At 40.4% G+C, this 20,101-nt stretch overlaps 1 protein-coding gene across 1 annotated transcript; it reads left to right on the forward strand.

Moving 5' to 3' along the window:
• Positions 1–2,377: 2,377 nt before the first annotated feature.
• Positions 2,378–2,992, forward strand: tmem275a (transmembrane protein 275a). The gene has a single exon (XM_078264314.1). The coding sequence runs from the start codon at positions 2,378–2,380 to the stop codon at positions 2,990–2,992; it is 615 nt and encodes a 204-aa protein (XP_078120440.1).
• The last annotated feature ends 17,109 nt before the right edge of the window (positions 2,993–20,101 follow it).

Below are 20,101 nucleotides of genomic sequence, written 5' to 3' on the forward strand. Positions count from 1 at the left end.
GTTAGTAAGTGGACGAATATTTAACTCTCAGGTTTAAAGATATTATTGGTGCCATTGGCCTCACTAAAGGATTTATAAGTAGCAACTTATTTTTCAGTTACTGTACAACTTACTGATAGTTAATATATTATTTAGTGATGCTTTATTAACATTAATCAGCCCTTAATAAGAACAGATTTTGGGTTGCCAGCTACTTTTAACAGTAAATGGTTGTAGGTATTGTTTATCCTTCTCATGACGCATGACATTTGCTAAGTCCTTTTTAGCTCTTTAAGTCATCAGAAAGACCCCTACAGAGGACAGCTTGACCTCTGACCTTCTGATCCCTTTATTAATGATTTATTTAATATGTGCTGTAATTACACATGACTTACTTACTTCTGTTCTTGGCTTATTAGGTGACTTTTGGTCATTTCTTAATGACTTACGAACATGCATAACTGCAAACACGTTGGCTTATTTGTTTATTAATGACGTATTAAATACAGCCAGAGAGATTTTTTACTACCTGGCAACCCTAAGTTTGTTATAATTAATTACTTACAATAATTCATTTGTTAACCATTAAGCCATTAGTTACAACTTAAGAACCCTCTATAAAAAGTGGCATCATATTATTTAAGGGCGTGACTGAAGGCACGATAACAAGCAACTGATTGTAAATTAAATTTCAAAAGAAATGGTGAAATAATTTAAAATGTGCGTCGTGTTCCTCTTTAAAACAGCAACAAGTAAACAAAGAAGCTGGTGCAGGCAAAGTATAATAGCCTTCACCTTCAACACCCCCCCCCACACACACACACACACACACACACACACACACACACACACACACACACACATACGCGCCAGGTTGAACACTGGTAAAGGATGGATCGGTGAGGAGGAGGCAGGAGAGTCGCATCCAGAGGTCCACAGAGAGGAGAGAAGATGCTCTGCGCGCCAGATCAGATAGCGTATGCATTTATGAAATATGACGACTCCACGCCGACTACCGGAGAGATGCCTCGCGTATATTAGCGGTTTCCCTCCATTTCCGTTGCAGGATGACCTGTCAGGTGCTACGTGTGTCTCGGTCCACATCATGAGTAGCGCACGGTGTTGCGTCTGTGTGTCAACTCAGAAGAAATGCCTTCTCACCTAAGTGATTTTTCCTCTCTTCTCCTCGGATGTTATATAGCCTACATCAGTAGGTCGGATCGCCTTGCTTTTGTGTTTCCGTGGCCACTGATTGATGACTTGTGCCCCCAGGACTGTGAAGCTACGGAAGCAGGATGAAAATCCCTCATTTGGTGTCCCTTCATCCCCTCAGTAATTACACCCTGTTATTAGACTGGGAATCTCGGTGAAATTCAACTGATTAAATAATGCAAAGACCTTCAATATATCGACATAAAGGGTAAGATGATTTTTTACGGGTCGATTTTGCAGGAATGCAACACATCAGTGCAGTAAGCATGCATTTTAATGTATTCTTAGCAAAGCCTAGTTCCTGATTAAACGTACTGTGTGTAATATATACTGACACATTTACAAAAATAATATTCTTTCCTCACATCCCCTCTCTTCATTTGCACTGTATGCTCTTCAATATGTGCATGCTGGAATAAAAGTGCTGATTCAGTTGCAACTAAATACTGAAATAATATGAATATGCTATAATCATAAACAATATTATGCACAATTCATGCACAAATTGCAACACAGCGTGCTTAACATAAAATGCCATTCACATAATGGCCTAGCTGGCACAAATAAAGCACCTGCAGCAGTGCCATTACACGCATTTTACTTCACAGAACAAAATAAAATAAATAGCAAATGTGATCAAACATGTTAAATTATTAAGCAGCACTTGTGACTTTTTTTTCTAAATAGTGATGCAAGAGTCACAGTGGGCATGCATCTCACTGTGTGATAATGCAACAATATACAGTAGATAACATTCTCTATTAATGGTCCCACCAATACATCTCCACTGTTTTATTGTTTAAATGTATTTTTGTCTACCTGGGTTACATGACGTGTTGTGTACTTTTCTTATGTATTGTTTCACATGGAATTTGAGCAAAACAAGCAAAATTAGATATAGTAACCTACTTTAGTTCGTGTTTCACACATTTTCATTAGATAGCTGTCCAGTGACACTGGTGCACAGAACAAGAGCAATATAATGAGGGCACTTATATATCAATTTATTTTTATTCATTGTATCTAATAAAAAAAAAAATCTTACAGCTGTCATGTATTGTCATTTACAGACAAAGATGTTTCCTGGCTGTGAATTTATTTAAACATTGCCATGGGGAAGAATTTGGACTAAAAGACAGAGAGATTTGATAACACAGTGGAAGAGACAGAGCCTGGAGGTGAAGACATGGTCATCACTGATAGAAACACCGCCACCCCTGTACCTAAAAAGGAGCCCCAGAAGAAGACGAGGAGGAAGTCTCGCCCTCATGGCCTGCCCTCTCCGGCACTCTGCTGTGCCTGTGGCCTATGCATCATGCTGGCTGGACTCAACATCACCCTGGTGGGAGCGTTTGCCTTCAGCACACTGGTGCCTTCTGCCAATCCCCCGATCATCATTGGACCTATCCTCCTGCTGGTGGCCTTTTCCTTTTTCGGGGCCTGTTGCGTTTGCAGCCGCCTCCCCCCTCCCCACAGCTCCCGGAGGTCTAAGGTGGGCAGCAGAGGTACAGGGCTGATGGGACATGGCGGGCTGGCTGGTGGGGCAACGTTTGAAATAGAGACCAGCGAGCACACACTGCAGGATACTACAGCTGTGCAGCTAAGCCCCACTTCCTCCCCTGGATCATCCCAGGCATCCAGCCCAGAAAAGGAGACTCCTGACGTGGCCCTACCAGGACCCTGCAATCTTTTCACCATGGAGACCAACGGCCCTTCTGTTTCCGCCACCGCAGTCTACTCAGCCTCCACAGCAGCAGGAGGGGAGGTGAGGCTCAACCTGCCACGTGAAGAAGTCGCCTAGCAAAGCAGAAACTCTTCCAATACCGGAGTTATGCCAGTGTAAATATCCTTCTGGGTAGAGGGCTTGCTGAGTGTGATTGTGTCCTCTAGTTTACGTAGTGCCATATTTCTGGTTGTGAACAGTTTGCTTTTGATTTTCTTGTTGTGCAGCCAACTGGTAATTAGCATGCAAAGTTAATGAAACATCCAAGTGTTTGTGGACCTTTGTGGAAAAGGTTTTGGAATTCAAATTCCTACCTCTCTTGTGCTGTTTTTTTCCTACAGGTCTTTGTTTTTAACGTAGGGCATTATGAACAGTTTTCATTTAGAAATATAACAAAAAGTGTACCATAAACATTTATATTCCACTGCTACTCTGGTTTGTTGTAACCTCAGCGGTCGGCAGTGATTTCAGAGGGCTGGATTGAAAAATATGAATGTTTATTTGTTCTGAAAACTTAAAGATTAGATGTGAAAGGTCAACAGTGAACTGTACAGGTACGTTTGTAGTGACATTTGGCATTTTGTGTGCCATTCTCAGTGCTGAACTTGTTTTGGGGGCATTAGATATTATAGGTCATAGGGGTCCCAAAGCAATATCCTCTCACCTGACATTAAATTCTCTGCATTTATAGTTCTTTTCACAAGTAAGTGATAACACACTACTTGTCTACAGCCAATACATTTGTAATGAACAATGGTGCATATAGAACAGTGTGTTACAGTATAATAACATGTAACTGTGTACAAGCTTTACCTGTAGTTTGACAAACATCTGTCATCACACCAATATTAACACTGTGAATATGTTTCTCAGCACATTGCTTTCTGATTTCACATGCAAATTTTCATTGACGGTAGTCGCAACTCAGTTTTCTTTTTTTACAAACATTATTTAGATTTTTCCATACAAAATAACAAGTAACAGCTCCCATTGCCACCCCCATCCATACCAGGGTCAGCATACATAAATACAGACATAATACATACATCATAAATCACACATAAATACATACATGCATACATACATACAAATGAATTAAGCAAACAGTAGACAAAAACAATGATGTCTAAATAGACAAAAAAGAATTGTGTGCAAGATGTGTGAATATAGACTGAGTCAGACCATAAAAGTTCTCTTCTTTAGTGTCTTTAGCGCTATAACTTTGGTAGAAAAAGGGCTTAATTCAAGCAAAAGACAATGTTTCTACGTATCCTTTGACCAAGTTGTATAAAACTTTTCCTAGACCCACGTACTAAATACCTGACTTTTTTCAGAGAGGTCATTATATCTTTTTGATCCATTAAATGTCGGGGGACGTTTGAGAAGAATGAGACGGCGGGGCCCAGAGAGAATGCCAAAATGACAGTGATAGGGTTGAGGTCAAGCGTTCTACCACACACATGCAAGAGGGGTTCAAAGATAGGTTTCCAGAAATTATTCTGTGCCTGACATGTCCAAAACATGTGGCCCAAAGTAGCAGGACTTTGGTGGCATCAGGGTCATTTGGGATTCACTGTATGGAATATTTGAGCTAGTCTAGCATTTGAAAAATACAGTTGGTAAAGGACTTTGAACTGTATTAATCCATGTCTTATACAGAGGGATGAGGTATGGATGTGTGATATACTGTCTTCCCATACCTGCTCTGATTGTTCTTCCCCAGTGTCTTCTTACAAAGCTACTTTGTTGTCGGCACAAGTAAGGGGCTTAATGTGCTGAATCACAGTATATACCCTAGAGAGGCCATTCCCATACGGGTTAAGATCTGGGTGGTAAAATACTGGATCGACTGGGGGAGTACCAGAGAAAGATGGAAAATGATAAAACTCTGGACCTGCAAGTATCTCAAAAAGTGTGACCTGGGAATATTATTTTTTTTACATAAAGTTAGGGAAAAAACAAAGACCATTGCTACAACTTAAACGCTGAATTTATTTGTGATGGTAAGAATAGGTGGTTATGGGTTAAGTGGAAAAAAAGGATTTTTTTAAATTGGAATTTGCAGTGTGGATACCCAGATATAGAAGTAATGGAGAGGTCAATTCGGAAAATGTGGTAATCCAGCAAGGTAATTTAGATATGTTTGCACTAATTATGATGTAAATTGGGTAGACCTAGTCCACCTTTTGGTTTTGACCTTTTCAGATATACCTTTTCGTACACGAGGCTTAGATTTATTCCAAATAAACGTAGAGATATATTTGTACAATTCTTTAAAAAATGACTTGGGTAGAAAAATGGGGATCATCTGGAACAAGTATAAGAATCTTCTCATTTTAACAGATTAGTGCGCCCTGCTAAAAAATAGGGAGTCAACTCACAGTTTTAAGGTCGAGCTCATCACGCTATTTCATATACATTCATATATTTATATACAGTGTAATTCAGTTTAATTCATGATCCAAGTGGAATAGGACACTTACTATACCTCATCCTAAGGCATAGAAATGTGTCATAATGATGATTTTTTCATCATGAATTTAAATTTACAGTGGGATCCCACAAAAGAATGTTTTACAAATATGAATTTCACAGTATTGAATTCTTTTTTTTATGTCCGGTATAAGACAAACTTTAACTTCACATTCAGAAGAAGTTAACCTCCATTGGAGTTTAGATATTCAGATTGCATAAAAAAGTAACTGTTCACCGTCACTGTGATGTCTTCAACTCGACTGGTCAAAAGAAACATTCAAACCCTGATTTCCTTTGAAAGGAAAGTTGCCTTAGACTGAGATATCAGAATCAAACTAATGAGGGCTATAACAAAAGTGCACAATAGCATTTATCTTCAGAAAGCCTTTGTTTGGCTCTGGATTTCTATTCCATATTGTTAAAAAAAAGCCTCAACAAGTTTTTTGTGTGTGTGGGTATAACAAATGCATGCAAATGGCTTAAATGTTTCATCACAGCAGACATTTATATAGAGTAGCAGGTGAGTGAACACCTGCATACAGATACACAGTCCAGTGACCAGAGCATTACCATATAAGGTGTTAACCTTCATTATTTGTGACACAGCTCCTCAAATGGACCAGTTTCTCTGTCAAAGCTCTCTCTCGTGCTAAGCTTATTTTTTGCAAGTTCAGAGAACTGAGTCATGGAAATGTGAACACCCTGTTGTGAACTATTGGTGTTATCTGTGTATTTTAATTTGATTAGCACTTCTACAAAAATGAAAATCTGGAAAATGTAAAGGATAGAATATTTTTGTGAAGATTATAATTTGTTTATTTAAACAAAAAGCAGTGTTCCAAATGTAAATCTTTCAAAAAATACAAATAAAAAGGCTCTTTCAGTAGAACACGAGGTTACTCATTAGTTATGCGTGGCATGACACTGTGTTCTTGCTACATTGCATTTTGTGTCATCATCAAGTGAAATGAATAAAAATGTCCAACTGGGTTTGTTATATGTTCAAATTTCAAACAAGACCATTGTGATCTTGTAGGATAACAGCCGTTTCTTGGGGCTTGATCATCTTTACAAGCATTATTCATTCCAAGAGGGACTCTATAAAGACTCTAACAGAAGTTTGTAGGAAAACAACAAGACGATTCCCCAGATGTGTCAAAAAGAAAGTGCAAAACAGCTGGTGACTTTATGCTTCAGTTTATCTTTCCATGCCAAACCAACCTCCTGTTCACCTGAAGCATGCTTCTTCCAGTCTCACATCTGGGGATGCAAATAACGATTATTTCATATTTGCAGATTCATCTCTTGAATAATAGATATATCATTTGGTCAAACGAGCCAAAAGCCAAATATATAACATTTACAGTAATACAAAACAGAGAAATCTTCAAATCTGGAACCTGGAACTTTTTGCATTTTTGCTTGACAAATAAGTTGAATTAATGAGTTGTTTATCAAAATGTTTGCCGATTCATTTTGTGTCAATCGACTGATCATCTTTTTTAGCTTTAGTCACATCGCCTTTGCTGTAAAAAAAAACTAAGGCTGGCTTATTTAAAAGTTGTTCTGAAGAAGTGAACAAGAAATGCTGCTTATCCCTTTACGAGCAACATCAAAATGCCCTTTGAGAAAAGAACTCGATATGAGCTCCATCTGGCTCCTCTACAAGTGTGTATGTGTGTTTAAAGTTTTTAACACTGGAGGGCAGCAGAGCCACATCTATGAGTTACAGTGAAGTTATATAAAATATGGCTGTCATTTTACATCAAGCCAATAGATGTCAGTAGATCATAAATTAACCTCTGTTGGCTACTGTTTAGGGAAGGCAAAAGCACAAATGCTGTAGTAGATTATATTGAAGTGGATTTGGGGACATTGTAAACTGCATATTGATTATTGGTATACAATATCATCAGAAATTGTTTGCAGTTTTCACAAAGCATTGTCTTGATAAGTTTGCAAGATAAACCAGTCAAAAGTGTCAGTAGTCTACATCATGTTTCTAGAAGATTTCTCATAGCTGTAAGAGAACATGAGAGTGGCTTGTGTTTTGGCGATCCCATCATAGCACTAATGACACCAATGTAACGAGAGTATCATTTTAAGTACCCACAGTGCTGATAAAGCTCCCCTTGTGCTCATGAAGATGATAACGGCACAAATCTGGGGTGGCCTACTTTCTGAGGCTTCTCACAGATGACAAAACGAGAATCAAGATCTTTATTTTCTTTCAGAGAGGCTCCAAAAACAGATACCAATTTCATATATAAGTTTCTGATAAATGTTTAACAGTGTGAGTAGTATATTAAAAAAAAAAAAATTAAATGTTTAGCCAGCTGGAGGCTGAAAGATTTATTGCCTTCTGGAGGTGCACAGGTTTGTGGGTGAGTTGCGGCCTGAGGAGAATATTCACATGTTTATGCGGTTGGAGAGCAAAGGTCAGGGGTCATGGTTTACCGCTGCAGTTAAGCTTACTTGTCACAGAAAAGCGGACCAAATAGGTCCATTCACCTTTTTCCCTTTAAACCTCCATGTCTCCCTTATATCCTCAGGCCTTATTATGGGTAATGATAAATGTTTTGAGTACACTGTCTGAGCCTTTGACCTGGATTTCTCTCATATCAGAGCAGTTATCAAATGTACCCTGTGACTGCAAAATGTTTGCTTTACAATAACAACAGAGGACTGTTTGATTTCTGTCAGAAAATAAAAGAGGATATTTAAAGGGAGACAGACGTACTGTAAACAAGCAGTAGTGAATGTTGACACTTCCACTGTTTGTCTCTTTCATTATACTCTATTTGTTTGTTGCATTCATATTGATGAATTCCAGGAACACCTCCAGTATCAGCAGGCTTTTCAATGTTACAAAACCACTAACATGCTGCTGGTATATCAAATATTATCAGTGTACAGTCTCTCTTTGTTGACATCTTTGAGCAGATTTTAACACCGCTCTTGTTCACACAGATATCAGGCTGCAGCGATGACTGCCTGACACTGATGTTTGTGATGCTAAAATACGGTGTAAACAACTGGAACAGTCTGCCGATTAGAAGCAAACACGCACAGGTAACCTCAGACGCATGTCTTCTTGTTTGTCATGACGAGATGCTGCACAAAACACTGCTGCAGCCGCGCACACCTGCAATCACAAGCATCCCATCCGCTCTAAACCGGAGCGTGGCGGATCTCGACGCACTGTTCATGTGCTTCTGTGTGGATGTGCTTGTGTATGACAAAACTTTCAGTTGAATGAGTCGGCAGAGGAGGGGGATGGAGGGTGTAATCAAGCTGAAAAGATTAGGGGAAGACGAGCTGCTAAGGATCTATAGAAGCAGACACTGGTTATATAACCCTAACCCAGTTCACTCCACTTCCAAAGACAGACTGGGAGGGAGGAGATGGGGGATTTACTGAACTGGGGTGAATCTTTTTGTTAAGACCAAAACGAACGCGGCCATTGGTTATCTGCACACACTCTCGGTTCAGCTTGACAGGTGTCAAATTCTTATTCATACTCTGTTTCTCCAGGTCAACAAGGAGTTTAGATTTGATTTAGATTGTTTTGTCAGAATAAAAGCATTGACCTTATTTTGTGCTGGAGCAAATTCAAATGATTTTGTTTTTTATTGACTTTATTGACTGAAGTGTCCACCTTTGGTTATTGCTTCATTGCACTGGTGAGTACAACAACGTATTTCAGGCCCTCACTGCAATCCTGCAACCCTGCAAGTGTTTACTCAAGATAGGTCCCTGGGTACGTTTGAACATATTATTTGATCAGAAAACATATCAGACAAACTTCATTCTAAGTGTCGCTTTGGTCCTCTATGTGCCATGCATGGGCGGGCCTTGTGACTGCTGTGCTGTTTCTGTTGGTCTCTATGACAGGGGCAGTTCGAGGACGCCATGAAAAGGAAAACTCCCCACACATCAGGGGGCAAAGATACAGCGGATTTTGATTGAAACCAATGAGGGTCCTAATAGTAATGCCGTAGTGCTCTGCATACCAATGACCACTGACAATAGGTCCCTCGCCATTTCTAACTCCTCCATTCAAGCTCAGTAAATGGCAGTTTATTCAAGTGGCCAGGCTGTTGCATAACCTCACTTTTTACAAGTATATATGTGGGCCCTGGGAGAAGGAAACATGCACAGTAGAGCACAGAGAGCAGATCCCAGTGCAGTTCCTGGGAAATATAAAAGCACAAACAAAAATGTTGCATGTAACAGTATGACCAACAGGACATAAAACCAATCACTATGTCCTATATCCAGCCATTAACAAAGCCAATCAATGTTGCTTTCAGTTGCCTCAGTAATGCTCGGCTACTGTGCACACTGTGTGGACAGTTAGGCCTGTTTCTCTTTACCATGACTCGGTGTCTTTGACCTGTTCTGTGAATGTTATATTTTTGCATGTGCACTGATAAACCAAGCAAATCAATAGACAGACTGAAAATAGAATGGTGGTGTGCTAATATTTAAATGTGACTACTGGACAAATATTTAACTTGTGAGTCCAATAAGCCAAAATAATATTCTGTGGCAAGTAAAGCTTTGTCTTAAACACTACTGAGGGGAGTTGCACATGATTTCTAGAGCATTGTGAATAGTACATCCCTGGTGCAAGGCCAGGATAGTGTGTACAGCACAGTGTTTTATGAATAATGTTTGATGAGACAGCTTCATGCTATAGTGACAAAAAGAGTCAATTGAATACTGTAATGGGATGTCCTGGGGTGCGAAAGCCTTGGTAAACAACATGTGGTACCAATGGATTCCAGCAGAGGCCTCCATTTTTCAAAGAAATACAGGAGCAATGAATGAAAAACAGTTCTCCACAGCAGACTGCCTCAGACCAGTTTGTCTGCTCCACATTTTAGAGAGGTTGTCATATTTGGAAATTCAACATTGGACTCTGCTTTTAGCTCTTTCTGTGCCTGACTGCGCCACTGTGATCTGGACACTTTACCTTATCATTCATGAATTGGCAAGTGAAGCACCTCTGATTGTTTTCTATGCAACCGTTGCATAAAGGGAACTGCTATGATGTGTTTTCTTCAGTAAAGGCAATCTTCTGTCATTACAATGCAGTGCATATAGCTACGTATTGTGCCTTTATCCCCTGCATGCTGTTACGTCTCCTTTTGTGGTTTTGTAATGCTATGATAATAGTCTGCCCTGTGGGTCATTTCACTGGAGAAAGGATGATGGGTAGTTTTGTACCTGTGAACTGTTCAGTTTACCACTTAAATATATATTACATGGAATAATAATGATATGATTAGTAAGAGGAGACGGCTGAGAAATGACCCTTGATTAAATTAAAGGCCTTATCTCAGCATCCCTAAGAGCCATGTGTTGCGTATCAGGTATTCACTGAATCACCTTTAAATAAATAATGACAGGCTGATCTTTAGAGCAAATGACTGAATACCCACACCCCAACACACTACCACATGCCACCAAAGGGACTGAAAGTCCTTTTCCGGTTGGAAGCAAAGGTCTGATTTAGTAGTTTGCTGGTAGACACTGGCCACCTGTGGAAAAGAGAAAGCCCTTCTTGCTGTGTGACCCACCAGCCAGTTTAATAGCAGAGAATCGGTTTGCCATGGCAGCGGCTATCGGCTCACATGGCACTGTGGGGGTGGCCGATCTGTGTCAGCACTCATTACCATCCACTGCCTTAGTGGATGTCTCTTCCAGGAGTCCTTTAGAATTAAATAAAAGAGAGATGCTTTACAATTTAATGACTTTCCCACAGTGGCTCTCAAAAACAACCCTTCCCCTCAAATTGCTTTGGTCTGGCTGAGACTGGAGGAGAGTCCCCACTGCTCAACAGAGGAAGGGAAATACTGAGTCCACTGTCTGTCCACTCTGCAAGGACAGCCAACAGGGGAGGGGGGGATAATCAGGTCTTTATGTGGCTTGGGGCCTACAGGGGACAGCCTTGGTATTGTCCCCACAGCCCCCTCTCTTATCCTGGTTTGATTGTTCCTCTGGATCCAACACATGGTCACGTTGCAAAACCCCCACAAACCCAAACAAGGGTTCCACCAACAAACCCTGACCTATCATTGCACATCCAGTTCAAAGCAAACAGATGAGACGTGTTCCCTTACATCATTTCATAAAACTCTTTTTCTAGGTGCATGTTCTTGTTTAGATCTTCTGTTGGCAGGTTTATTAAAGTAAATACCCAGAGCTACGATGTAAGTGGCTTACAATGATCACATGGCCACTGACTCCTTCCAAAAAATCTTTTGTGAAGGTTTATCTGTTCTGTTGGAGTTGCCTGTTGACAGAAGAACAAATGGACAATGTGACACTGGACTGATAAACACATTTCTACTAAATGGAAACAGGAAAGAAATATCAACAATAGTTACTCCAAACACCCGATCCACATGTCAGCTCCACATTAAAATATGTTGAGCCTGTGGACAGGATTTGCTCTGATCCTTATCCTTATAATTTATGCCAAGTTGATCAGTTTTTTTTAAAGGTTATTTTTTGGCTTGTATTGCCTTTATTTATAGGACAGATTAAGTGAGGAAAGTGGGAGAGAGAGTGGGATGACCCACCATGGGGTGGGCCGTGGGTCGGAACTGAACCTCCAGCAGCTGCAACAAGGACTGAGCCTCTTGACATGGGGTGCACGCTCAACCAGGTGAGTTAACCAGGTGCCCCCCAAGTTGATCAGTTAATCATTGATTGATTCATCAGTGTATAAGAGCATTAATGTTTTTCTGAAAAGAAAATCAGATGCAAGTGGGAGGTCAGCAGCAAATCGGGCATTTGTCGGGTTTATTTAAAGGTTAAACCCCTGGTTGAAGACATGATAGTTTCTCAAGTTGCATAGGTGGTGAGTCAGAATTTAAATTCACACTATTGTCATCGACCTGAGTTCATAACTGACACAAGGTTCAAAGTTTCGTGAGTTCACAATGGTAATTTTAGCTGTGACTTTGAGTGAATAATTCTCTCTTTCAGTTGTATATTCTTTTTGCAAGGTGTCAGCAAACAAGGCCCTGTTAAAGTGGATTACAGCGAGTGATGGCATGTGTAATAAAATATAATCCCTGCGGTAAATCCTCACTGAGCTTGTTGTGTGTGTGTGTGTGTGTGTGTGTGTGTGTTATAACCAATTATGAGGGTATGTATGTTATGTATGTGCTCTGTCTAAGCTTTCCTTTAAAACACTGTGACATACACTATGACTGTATAGTAATACTGACAACTCACAAATCAAATGTCCCTTTATTTCTGCTGCTACTGCAGTATTTAATCTTGTGATGTTCTGTTATCTATAAACCTGTGTGATGAACAGGTGACCAGCACGCTGAGAACTCACCCTGTTTTTAGAAAAAGAAGGAATAGGACTGAATGACAGTATGATGAAATATATACATGTTTATTTTTTTAATTCTCGTTTTCTGTTTCAGTTCATTGTCATCTACAATATTATCTGTTTTATTTTGTTTCTTTCTTCTCTTATCAATTATAGGAAAGAATTGAAAACCAGTATATATCTTCAACAAATAATAAATAGATACATTTGCTATGTATGTTTCTGCATTTTTAACCACACTAGCAGCGTGACTGGAGCCATGAAATGTCATGCTTCCCAGAGGATAAAGACCACTGACTTCGGGGATTTCCTGACTTTTCCTCAAGAGCCACCATGAGGTTTTTGGGTGAAATGTCTCGACAACGAAGGGATGGATTGCTATGAAATTTGGTTCTGATATCCATGTCCCCTTCAGGATGAATTGTAATAACTTAAGTGATCCCTTAACCTTTGCTTAAGCTTTTATGAGTGTTTTATGAATAAATACTAAATTAATACAAAATGTATGACATCTCCATCAGCCTGATGTACTTGGTAGATGGTGAATACGGTAAACATTATAACTGCTGAACATGTATGCATTGTCATTGTGAGCCTGTTAGCATTTACCTTAAAGCACCGCTGTGCCTAGGATACCCTAACAGGGCCACATTGATGAATGATAGTCATAGTTATCTAATTCTCACTACCATATGGAGAACATACAATATAGACTAAAACAGTGGTTCCCAACCTGGGGTCCGGACACCCCTCAGGGGGGCGGCAAAGATCACAGGGGGGGCGCAAGTCTTTATCTGGTTTGAGGTTGAGGTAAAAAAAAATATTTGCACATGTTAAACAAATTATGATAATACACTAGAATATATAATGTATACAAAAGTCTGTATAAAAACTATATATTTTTGTTCTCGCTTAAAATTATAGGCAGGCTACTTAGTAGCTCAGCTTTTCTTAGACATAAGTAGGGGGGGTGCCAAGGAAAAAAGGTTGGGAACCACTGGACTAAAAGACAAAACGACCTTAAGAGAGTTGATAAGTTCATCTCCTAAAGGAAACAAGCTGACTAGAACTGCAAGCAGTTATGACGGGGTCCAAGCCTCTCGGTGCCAGTCGCCCCTGACGCCAGTCGTCCACGACGACCCGGGGAGCGTGCGAAAGCGAGACCCAAAGCGTAACGGTGGGAAGGCAAACGTCAGGAAATATCGAGTGGTGTGAGCCACAAACCTTTGGTCCGTCTGGTTTCATTTTCTATAAAAGCTTGTAAAACATCAACCCTGTTGTCCATAGTCAATCTATGAACATCATTTTGTTCAGGAAAAACTGGGCTATTAGATTATTTGTGCTGCAGTGAGGTCACTTGAATGTTAAAAAGGTTGTAGGACAGAACATGAATCTTACAGATATTGATATCACACACACAGCAATGCCACAGCACACAGCACAACATTTGTGTTGCCTAAAACAGTTCTATATATTTGATAAAATCTAAAAATAAACATATTGAACATTATAACTCCTATAAAGGACAAACTATTTACATTTCTTACATACAGTGTATCAATCTTGGATTAATTGCACAAAGACCCCAAAAAACTCTAGACTTCTAGGCTGGATACAAAACCTTCTGTAAGGGCTAGGAAGACAACAAAGACATCAGCAGAATGTGGCGACTGCTAGCTTTTAGCTCCAAAAGACCGTATGTTTCTACTAGTTATAATTATAAAGTTATTAAGTTATGAATCAGGAGTGCTGTTTGTTTCGACCTCAGAAGGGCTAAAAGAGCCCAAACTGGTCTATGTTGACTATAGCGCCTTCCTAATGGCTGATCTTTGCCAAATTTGGTACAGAGCCACAGAGTTTCATGTTGATGGAAATTACTACGGTAGAGATATTGCAATCGCAAATGTCCATTTGCATACATTGGTTATTGGCCAAAACACATAATCGTTGATTATAGCATCCCCTACTGGCCGATCTTTGCCAGATTTGGTACAGAGCATTGTAGTGGGATGTTGAACGTCACTCTCAAGTCTTTTGCTGATATAATTTAATTTGGCCGAGATATGATAACATTTGTATTTGGTAGCTAGCTAGGAAAAGTTGTTGCATGCTTGCAACAAATGTGCATACTTTAACGTAGCAAAATTGTTTCCATAACTTTTAGTCTGGTCCATCTGGAGGTGCTACCTACCAGGTTTCGTGCAGATCGGTCGCACGGCCTAGGACGAGTTTGAAAAAGTTGGCTTTGGACATTGCGGGATATTGTAAAAAAACTTCTTAGCAGAATGGGTGAGGCCTACATCATGTGATTCAGGTTAATTCAAGGACAACGTGGATGTATGGTTTTCTAATGTGCAGATGTGTAATGTGGGAGTTAAAGGCAAACATTATAGCGCCAACTTGTGGTCCACATGTGTACTTTTTGGTAGGTGAGGTCCATGACCCATTGTAGATCTGCTCTGTAAATTTAAAGTTGCTCACATTAGTGTAAGTGGTGAATCCAAATGTGGGTCCCATAGGACATGCCCACTTTGACCAATCAGTACCCCACTGTAGGGGTGGCCTCAGGAGTGGTCCTAGATGGTACCCTCCAAATTTCATAAAAATCACATGAGCCATGAGATATAAACTTTTTGCCCCCTAGTAGCAAATTTTTGTAAAATGTCTGGGGGACCTCCAGAGGGTCATGTCAAACAATAATCTAAAGTTTTGCATTGATAGCATTTATTTTGGTCGAGATATGGCAAAGTTGGTGTTTTCATAGTTAGCTACACAAATTCGTTAGTGCGTAATTTGCGCAATTATTATCCTATAAAAATTCTTTTCATAACTTTGTGTCAGGTCGGTCTAGAGATGCTACGTGCCAAATTTCACGCAGGGTCGCACGGTCTAGGAGGAATTTGGCAAAGTAGGTTTTCGATAAATCGCGATAAATTTTATTTTTCACGCATAAAGTCTAGACGGAAATGGGCGTGGCCTATATCAGGTGATTCAGTTGGATCCAGGGAACATGAGGATATATATTTTTTGAATGTGCGATGTACAGTTTGGGAGTTATATAACGCGTTTTTTTCTGCTATAGCACCACCTAGTGGTGGAAGTGGGTCAATTGTCCTGAAAATGGCACCCCCCCACCATGTACGGTTTAGGCTGTAGCGGGAGTTTTAGGCGGAGAAGAAAAATAGCGAGAAAAAAATTAAAATAAAAAATGCAAGCAGCAATGGATGGGCCCTCGCGCCTGTGCACGTGTCGGGGTTACTGGCAGATGCCACGACCGTGCATTTGCGTGGCACTCAGACACTGCAAATCATCACCAATGAAAAGGGAACTCCCTGCTGAGTTCAATGATACCTCACACAAGACTCTACGTCATACAGTTCATTACCTGTGAAAGGCAGCGTGGCCTAAGCATAGGCGTCAGGGCAAACCTTTACCAATAAAAAAGAAAGTCTGCTGAGTTTATTGATACCTCACATAAGACTCTACCTTAAACGGGTCACCAGTTATGAAAGGGGGCGTGGCTTAAGCATAGGGGGGCGGGGCAAACCATCACCAATGAATAAAGACCTATCGGCTGAGTTCAATGATACCTCACACAAGGGTCTACCTAATGGCGCTGACACACCAACCTGATAATCGGCCGTTGGACAGTCTGGCGAGGTCGGTGACTCGAGTCTGTTCGGTGTGTTCCGTGCTGTTGTCAGTCGGAGGAGCTGTCAGCCTTCATTTTGGCCGACCCAACATGCTCAGTTGGAGACAGGGCAGTCGGGACTCACCCGGCGAGGGGATGAGCCTCTCAAAATCTGACGAAAATCTTTTAAACTGACCTTTGTCGATCTGAAATGAAGACAGATTCAGCAACTGTATGAACTATTTTAGTACAATATGAGATCGTATTCTGAACAAGCCGCCATGACAGTCTGGCTTTGAATTTCCGGAGAAAAAAGACCCACGTGACACATTCGTCCTATCAGCTGTCGGTTTTCATTTTCTGGGAAACAATACAGAGAAGCGCCGCCTGCTGCTATGGAGATGTATTACGTTTCGCACACGTGCAGAGCGTACGCTCAAGTCGGCGTCGCCTCAGTGTGTTTTGAGGCATTTTTTTGGACCCGACTGATCAGTCCGACTGCCTTTTCTGCAGATGGTCTGCCGTCTGGTTGGTGTGTAACCTCTCTTAAACGGTTAAAATGTTATGGGGGCGTGGCTTAAGCATAGGGGGCAGGCCGAACCATCACCAATCAAAAAAAACTCTCTGCTGAGTTCAATGATACCTCACACAAGACTCTACCTTAAATGGTTCACCAGTTATTAAAGGGGGCAAAGGGTCTACCTTAAACGGTTCACATGTTATTTAAGGGGGCGTGGCTTAATCATAGGGGGCGGGCCAAACCATCACCAATGAAGAAGGAACTCTCTGCTGAGTTCAATGACACCTCACACAAGACTCTACGTTAAACGGTTCAAATGTTATGAAAGGGGGCGTGGTTAAAGTATAGGGGGCGGCTCAGTATCACATGTCGACCACACATTATAAGTTTCAGGTAAATCGAATGATGTTTGACATATATGGCGGATTTCCTGTTGCCAGCGGGGGGGCGCTATGACCAAAAGTAAATATTGGCCTGTAGATGTCCTCAGACCTGGACCCTTGTCAATCGTGACAAATTTCGGGCAGATACGACAACATACACTCAAGTTACAACAATTTCTTTGTTCATCGCTAAACACTCAAAATGGCCGCCACGCCCACACCGTTTGACGAAAAGTTTTTCTTTTAATAACTTTTCATCTTTAAGGTGTTGAGATGGTACAGACCAAATTTGAAGTCCGCCGGATGAAATCTCTAGGAGGAGTTTGTTAAAGTATAGCACCTTGACTTTTAGGCCTACTTCCTGTTGCCTCTAGGGGGCGCTATGACTTTAAGTAAATATCGGCCTTTATTTGACCTCAGGGTTGGACTCTTATGAATCCTGAAAAGTTTTGAGCCAATTGGACAATGTACACTCAAGTTACATCCACTTCCTGTTTTGATGGCAAAACGCACAAAATGGCTGCCCTGCCACGGCCACGCCCTATGACGAAAAGTTTTTCTTTTAACAACTTTTCATCTTTAATGTCTTAAGATGGCACAGAAAGCCCCTCAAAAAGCCAGTTCATTTGGTGTAATAATAATTCATTCAGTTTCAATAAGGCCTTAAAAATTCAAAAAATAATAATTCTTAGGAAAACAATAGGGTTCCACAGCCCTGCTGTGTGAATCACTTAGCTTTGCTACCGCGGTTCTTCCAGACTTGGGCTTGGACCCCTAAAAATCAAGACCCTGGCCCAACCAGTTATTGTGCTGTTCCTGTTCAAACTTGTTTTGAGTAGGCCTTTGATGTGGGCAGTTAACCACCTGAAAGTGAACAATACAACTCCTCCTCTCTTCCTAATCTGATTACATGTATTTACCTGTCCGAGCTGAAGAAAGACTGAGAGAAAGAAGGAAAGAAAGAATGGCATGTAACTGGAAACCAGACATTAAGACGTGTAACTGAGAAGGTAAAAGAAAACATGTCAAAGTCCACACGGACAACTTAAATAGACTATTGTTACAACACCTGGTCATTCAAAGGTCAAACCAAACACTTTTTAAATTTTTTGGAGATTTGATCACCGCTAAATGAGACATAGCATGATGCATAGTATGATCTGAATCCATGACAATGTCATATGTTGGAAAGTATTTTGAGCATGTACAAATAAAGCTTTACAACTGATCTAAAAAGGTTGCCAGGGTTCACAGTGGAAATAAAAAAAGTCAGACGTCACAAAGATGCAGCTGTTTCCTGACTTTCCCTGACTCATGGCTTTGACACAGCTGACTCATGAAAAACAAAGTCACCTACCTTGTATAATGCTCACGCACTGCTTACTTAGACATCTGACACTGTGAAGACTGAAGGTGGTGTTTTTTTCTTTACGCATTTGTAGATGACATTACTGTTCGTCTAGGCTTAAAAAAGGGGAAGAGAGGATTGATGAGTCTTCAGAAACAGAAAGTCTGCACAAAATAAAATAGATAGAGAATAGAGAGAAGGAAAAAGAAGATATAGATGTTTAACAAGTTTTATAAAATTACTGTATTGTGAAGTATTTTAAATCATGCAATTAAAAAAAGTTATCCATTTTTTTTGTCAATAACTGTGCTTAATAATTCTGTTTGTGGGTATAGATTAACTTTCTTTTCATCAACACTGCAAATATGTCTTTTTTATATAGGGACATGCATGCTTTTCTTGTTTTATATTATGTTAATACACGGCATATATGTATATCTATATTATTCTTACTATTACTATTTTTTGTTCTAAAAAGCCTTTTAAAATGTCAATGATGTCATACACATATATGGCCAGAGATACTGCTTTATGGCAAGCTCTGAGTCGCTTCCTTGGTTCTCTCGAGGCATCAGCAACACAGCTGACAGGTTAGGCTCTCCCTGTCAATACATGTGCTAGAAAGAGGTTTGCTAATGTTTTAAAGACCACGCCAAAATATTTATTCTGACATTCTGGTTCTGCTTCGGATGCCGAACTTGCAAAAACTACAATCAAATCTGAGATTTCTCAACGACAATCAGGTGAAAGAGACAAATTTAGCTGTCTAGCTCCATAGACTCCCATTCATTTTGCACTCGCCTGCGATCACCCCCAGTGGAACTCTGGTGGAACTGAAACCAAATTTGGTACAATGGGGCTGAATAGGGAGTGGAAAGGCTTTCCGTAGACCAGCTTTGATTTCGTTGTCTTTGTACTTTGCACTATGACAATGAAGTTGAATCTAATCTAATCTAATCTAATGTGATAGCAAAAGTTGAATGAGTTTACAGCAGCAACATGTGCTCTTATTAAAGCTGAATATTGCTGTAAATTTGGGGGGGAAAAAACATTTTATTCAACATTTTATTTTTAGATTGGCACACTGGCTTCATGCAGTTAGGCCTATGTTTAGCTGACAAAAAGTAACTGTCAGCCGTGTAGAGGGCACCGCGAGAGCACAGGCTTTTATGACATTGTGAGGCATTGGGTTCAGCGTTCTCAACCTGGAAAGTTACCGCCATGAACTTCGGGTCTGAGGAGGAGGGGCGACTCTCTTCAGTATTTTGCATGTGGACTGCAGTAACCATGTTAGAAACTAGCTGTCAGTATTACATATTGCTCCTAAAAATAAGTGTTTTTAAGCCTTAGGCATTAATAAAAAATTTTCGCCACTAAAGGGCAGAAGAAATCCATAACAATCTGACAGACATGCGTCATGGATGTATAATAAGACCGTATGCGGCCCTAAAGTTGTTATTGCTAACGTTAGCT

The sequence above is a fragment of the Sander vitreus genome, chromosome 12 (genome assembly GCF_031162955.1).
Source record: "Sander vitreus isolate 19-12246 chromosome 12, sanVit1, whole genome shotgun sequence".
NCBI lineage: Eukaryota > Metazoa > Chordata > Actinopteri > Perciformes > Percidae > Sander > Sander vitreus.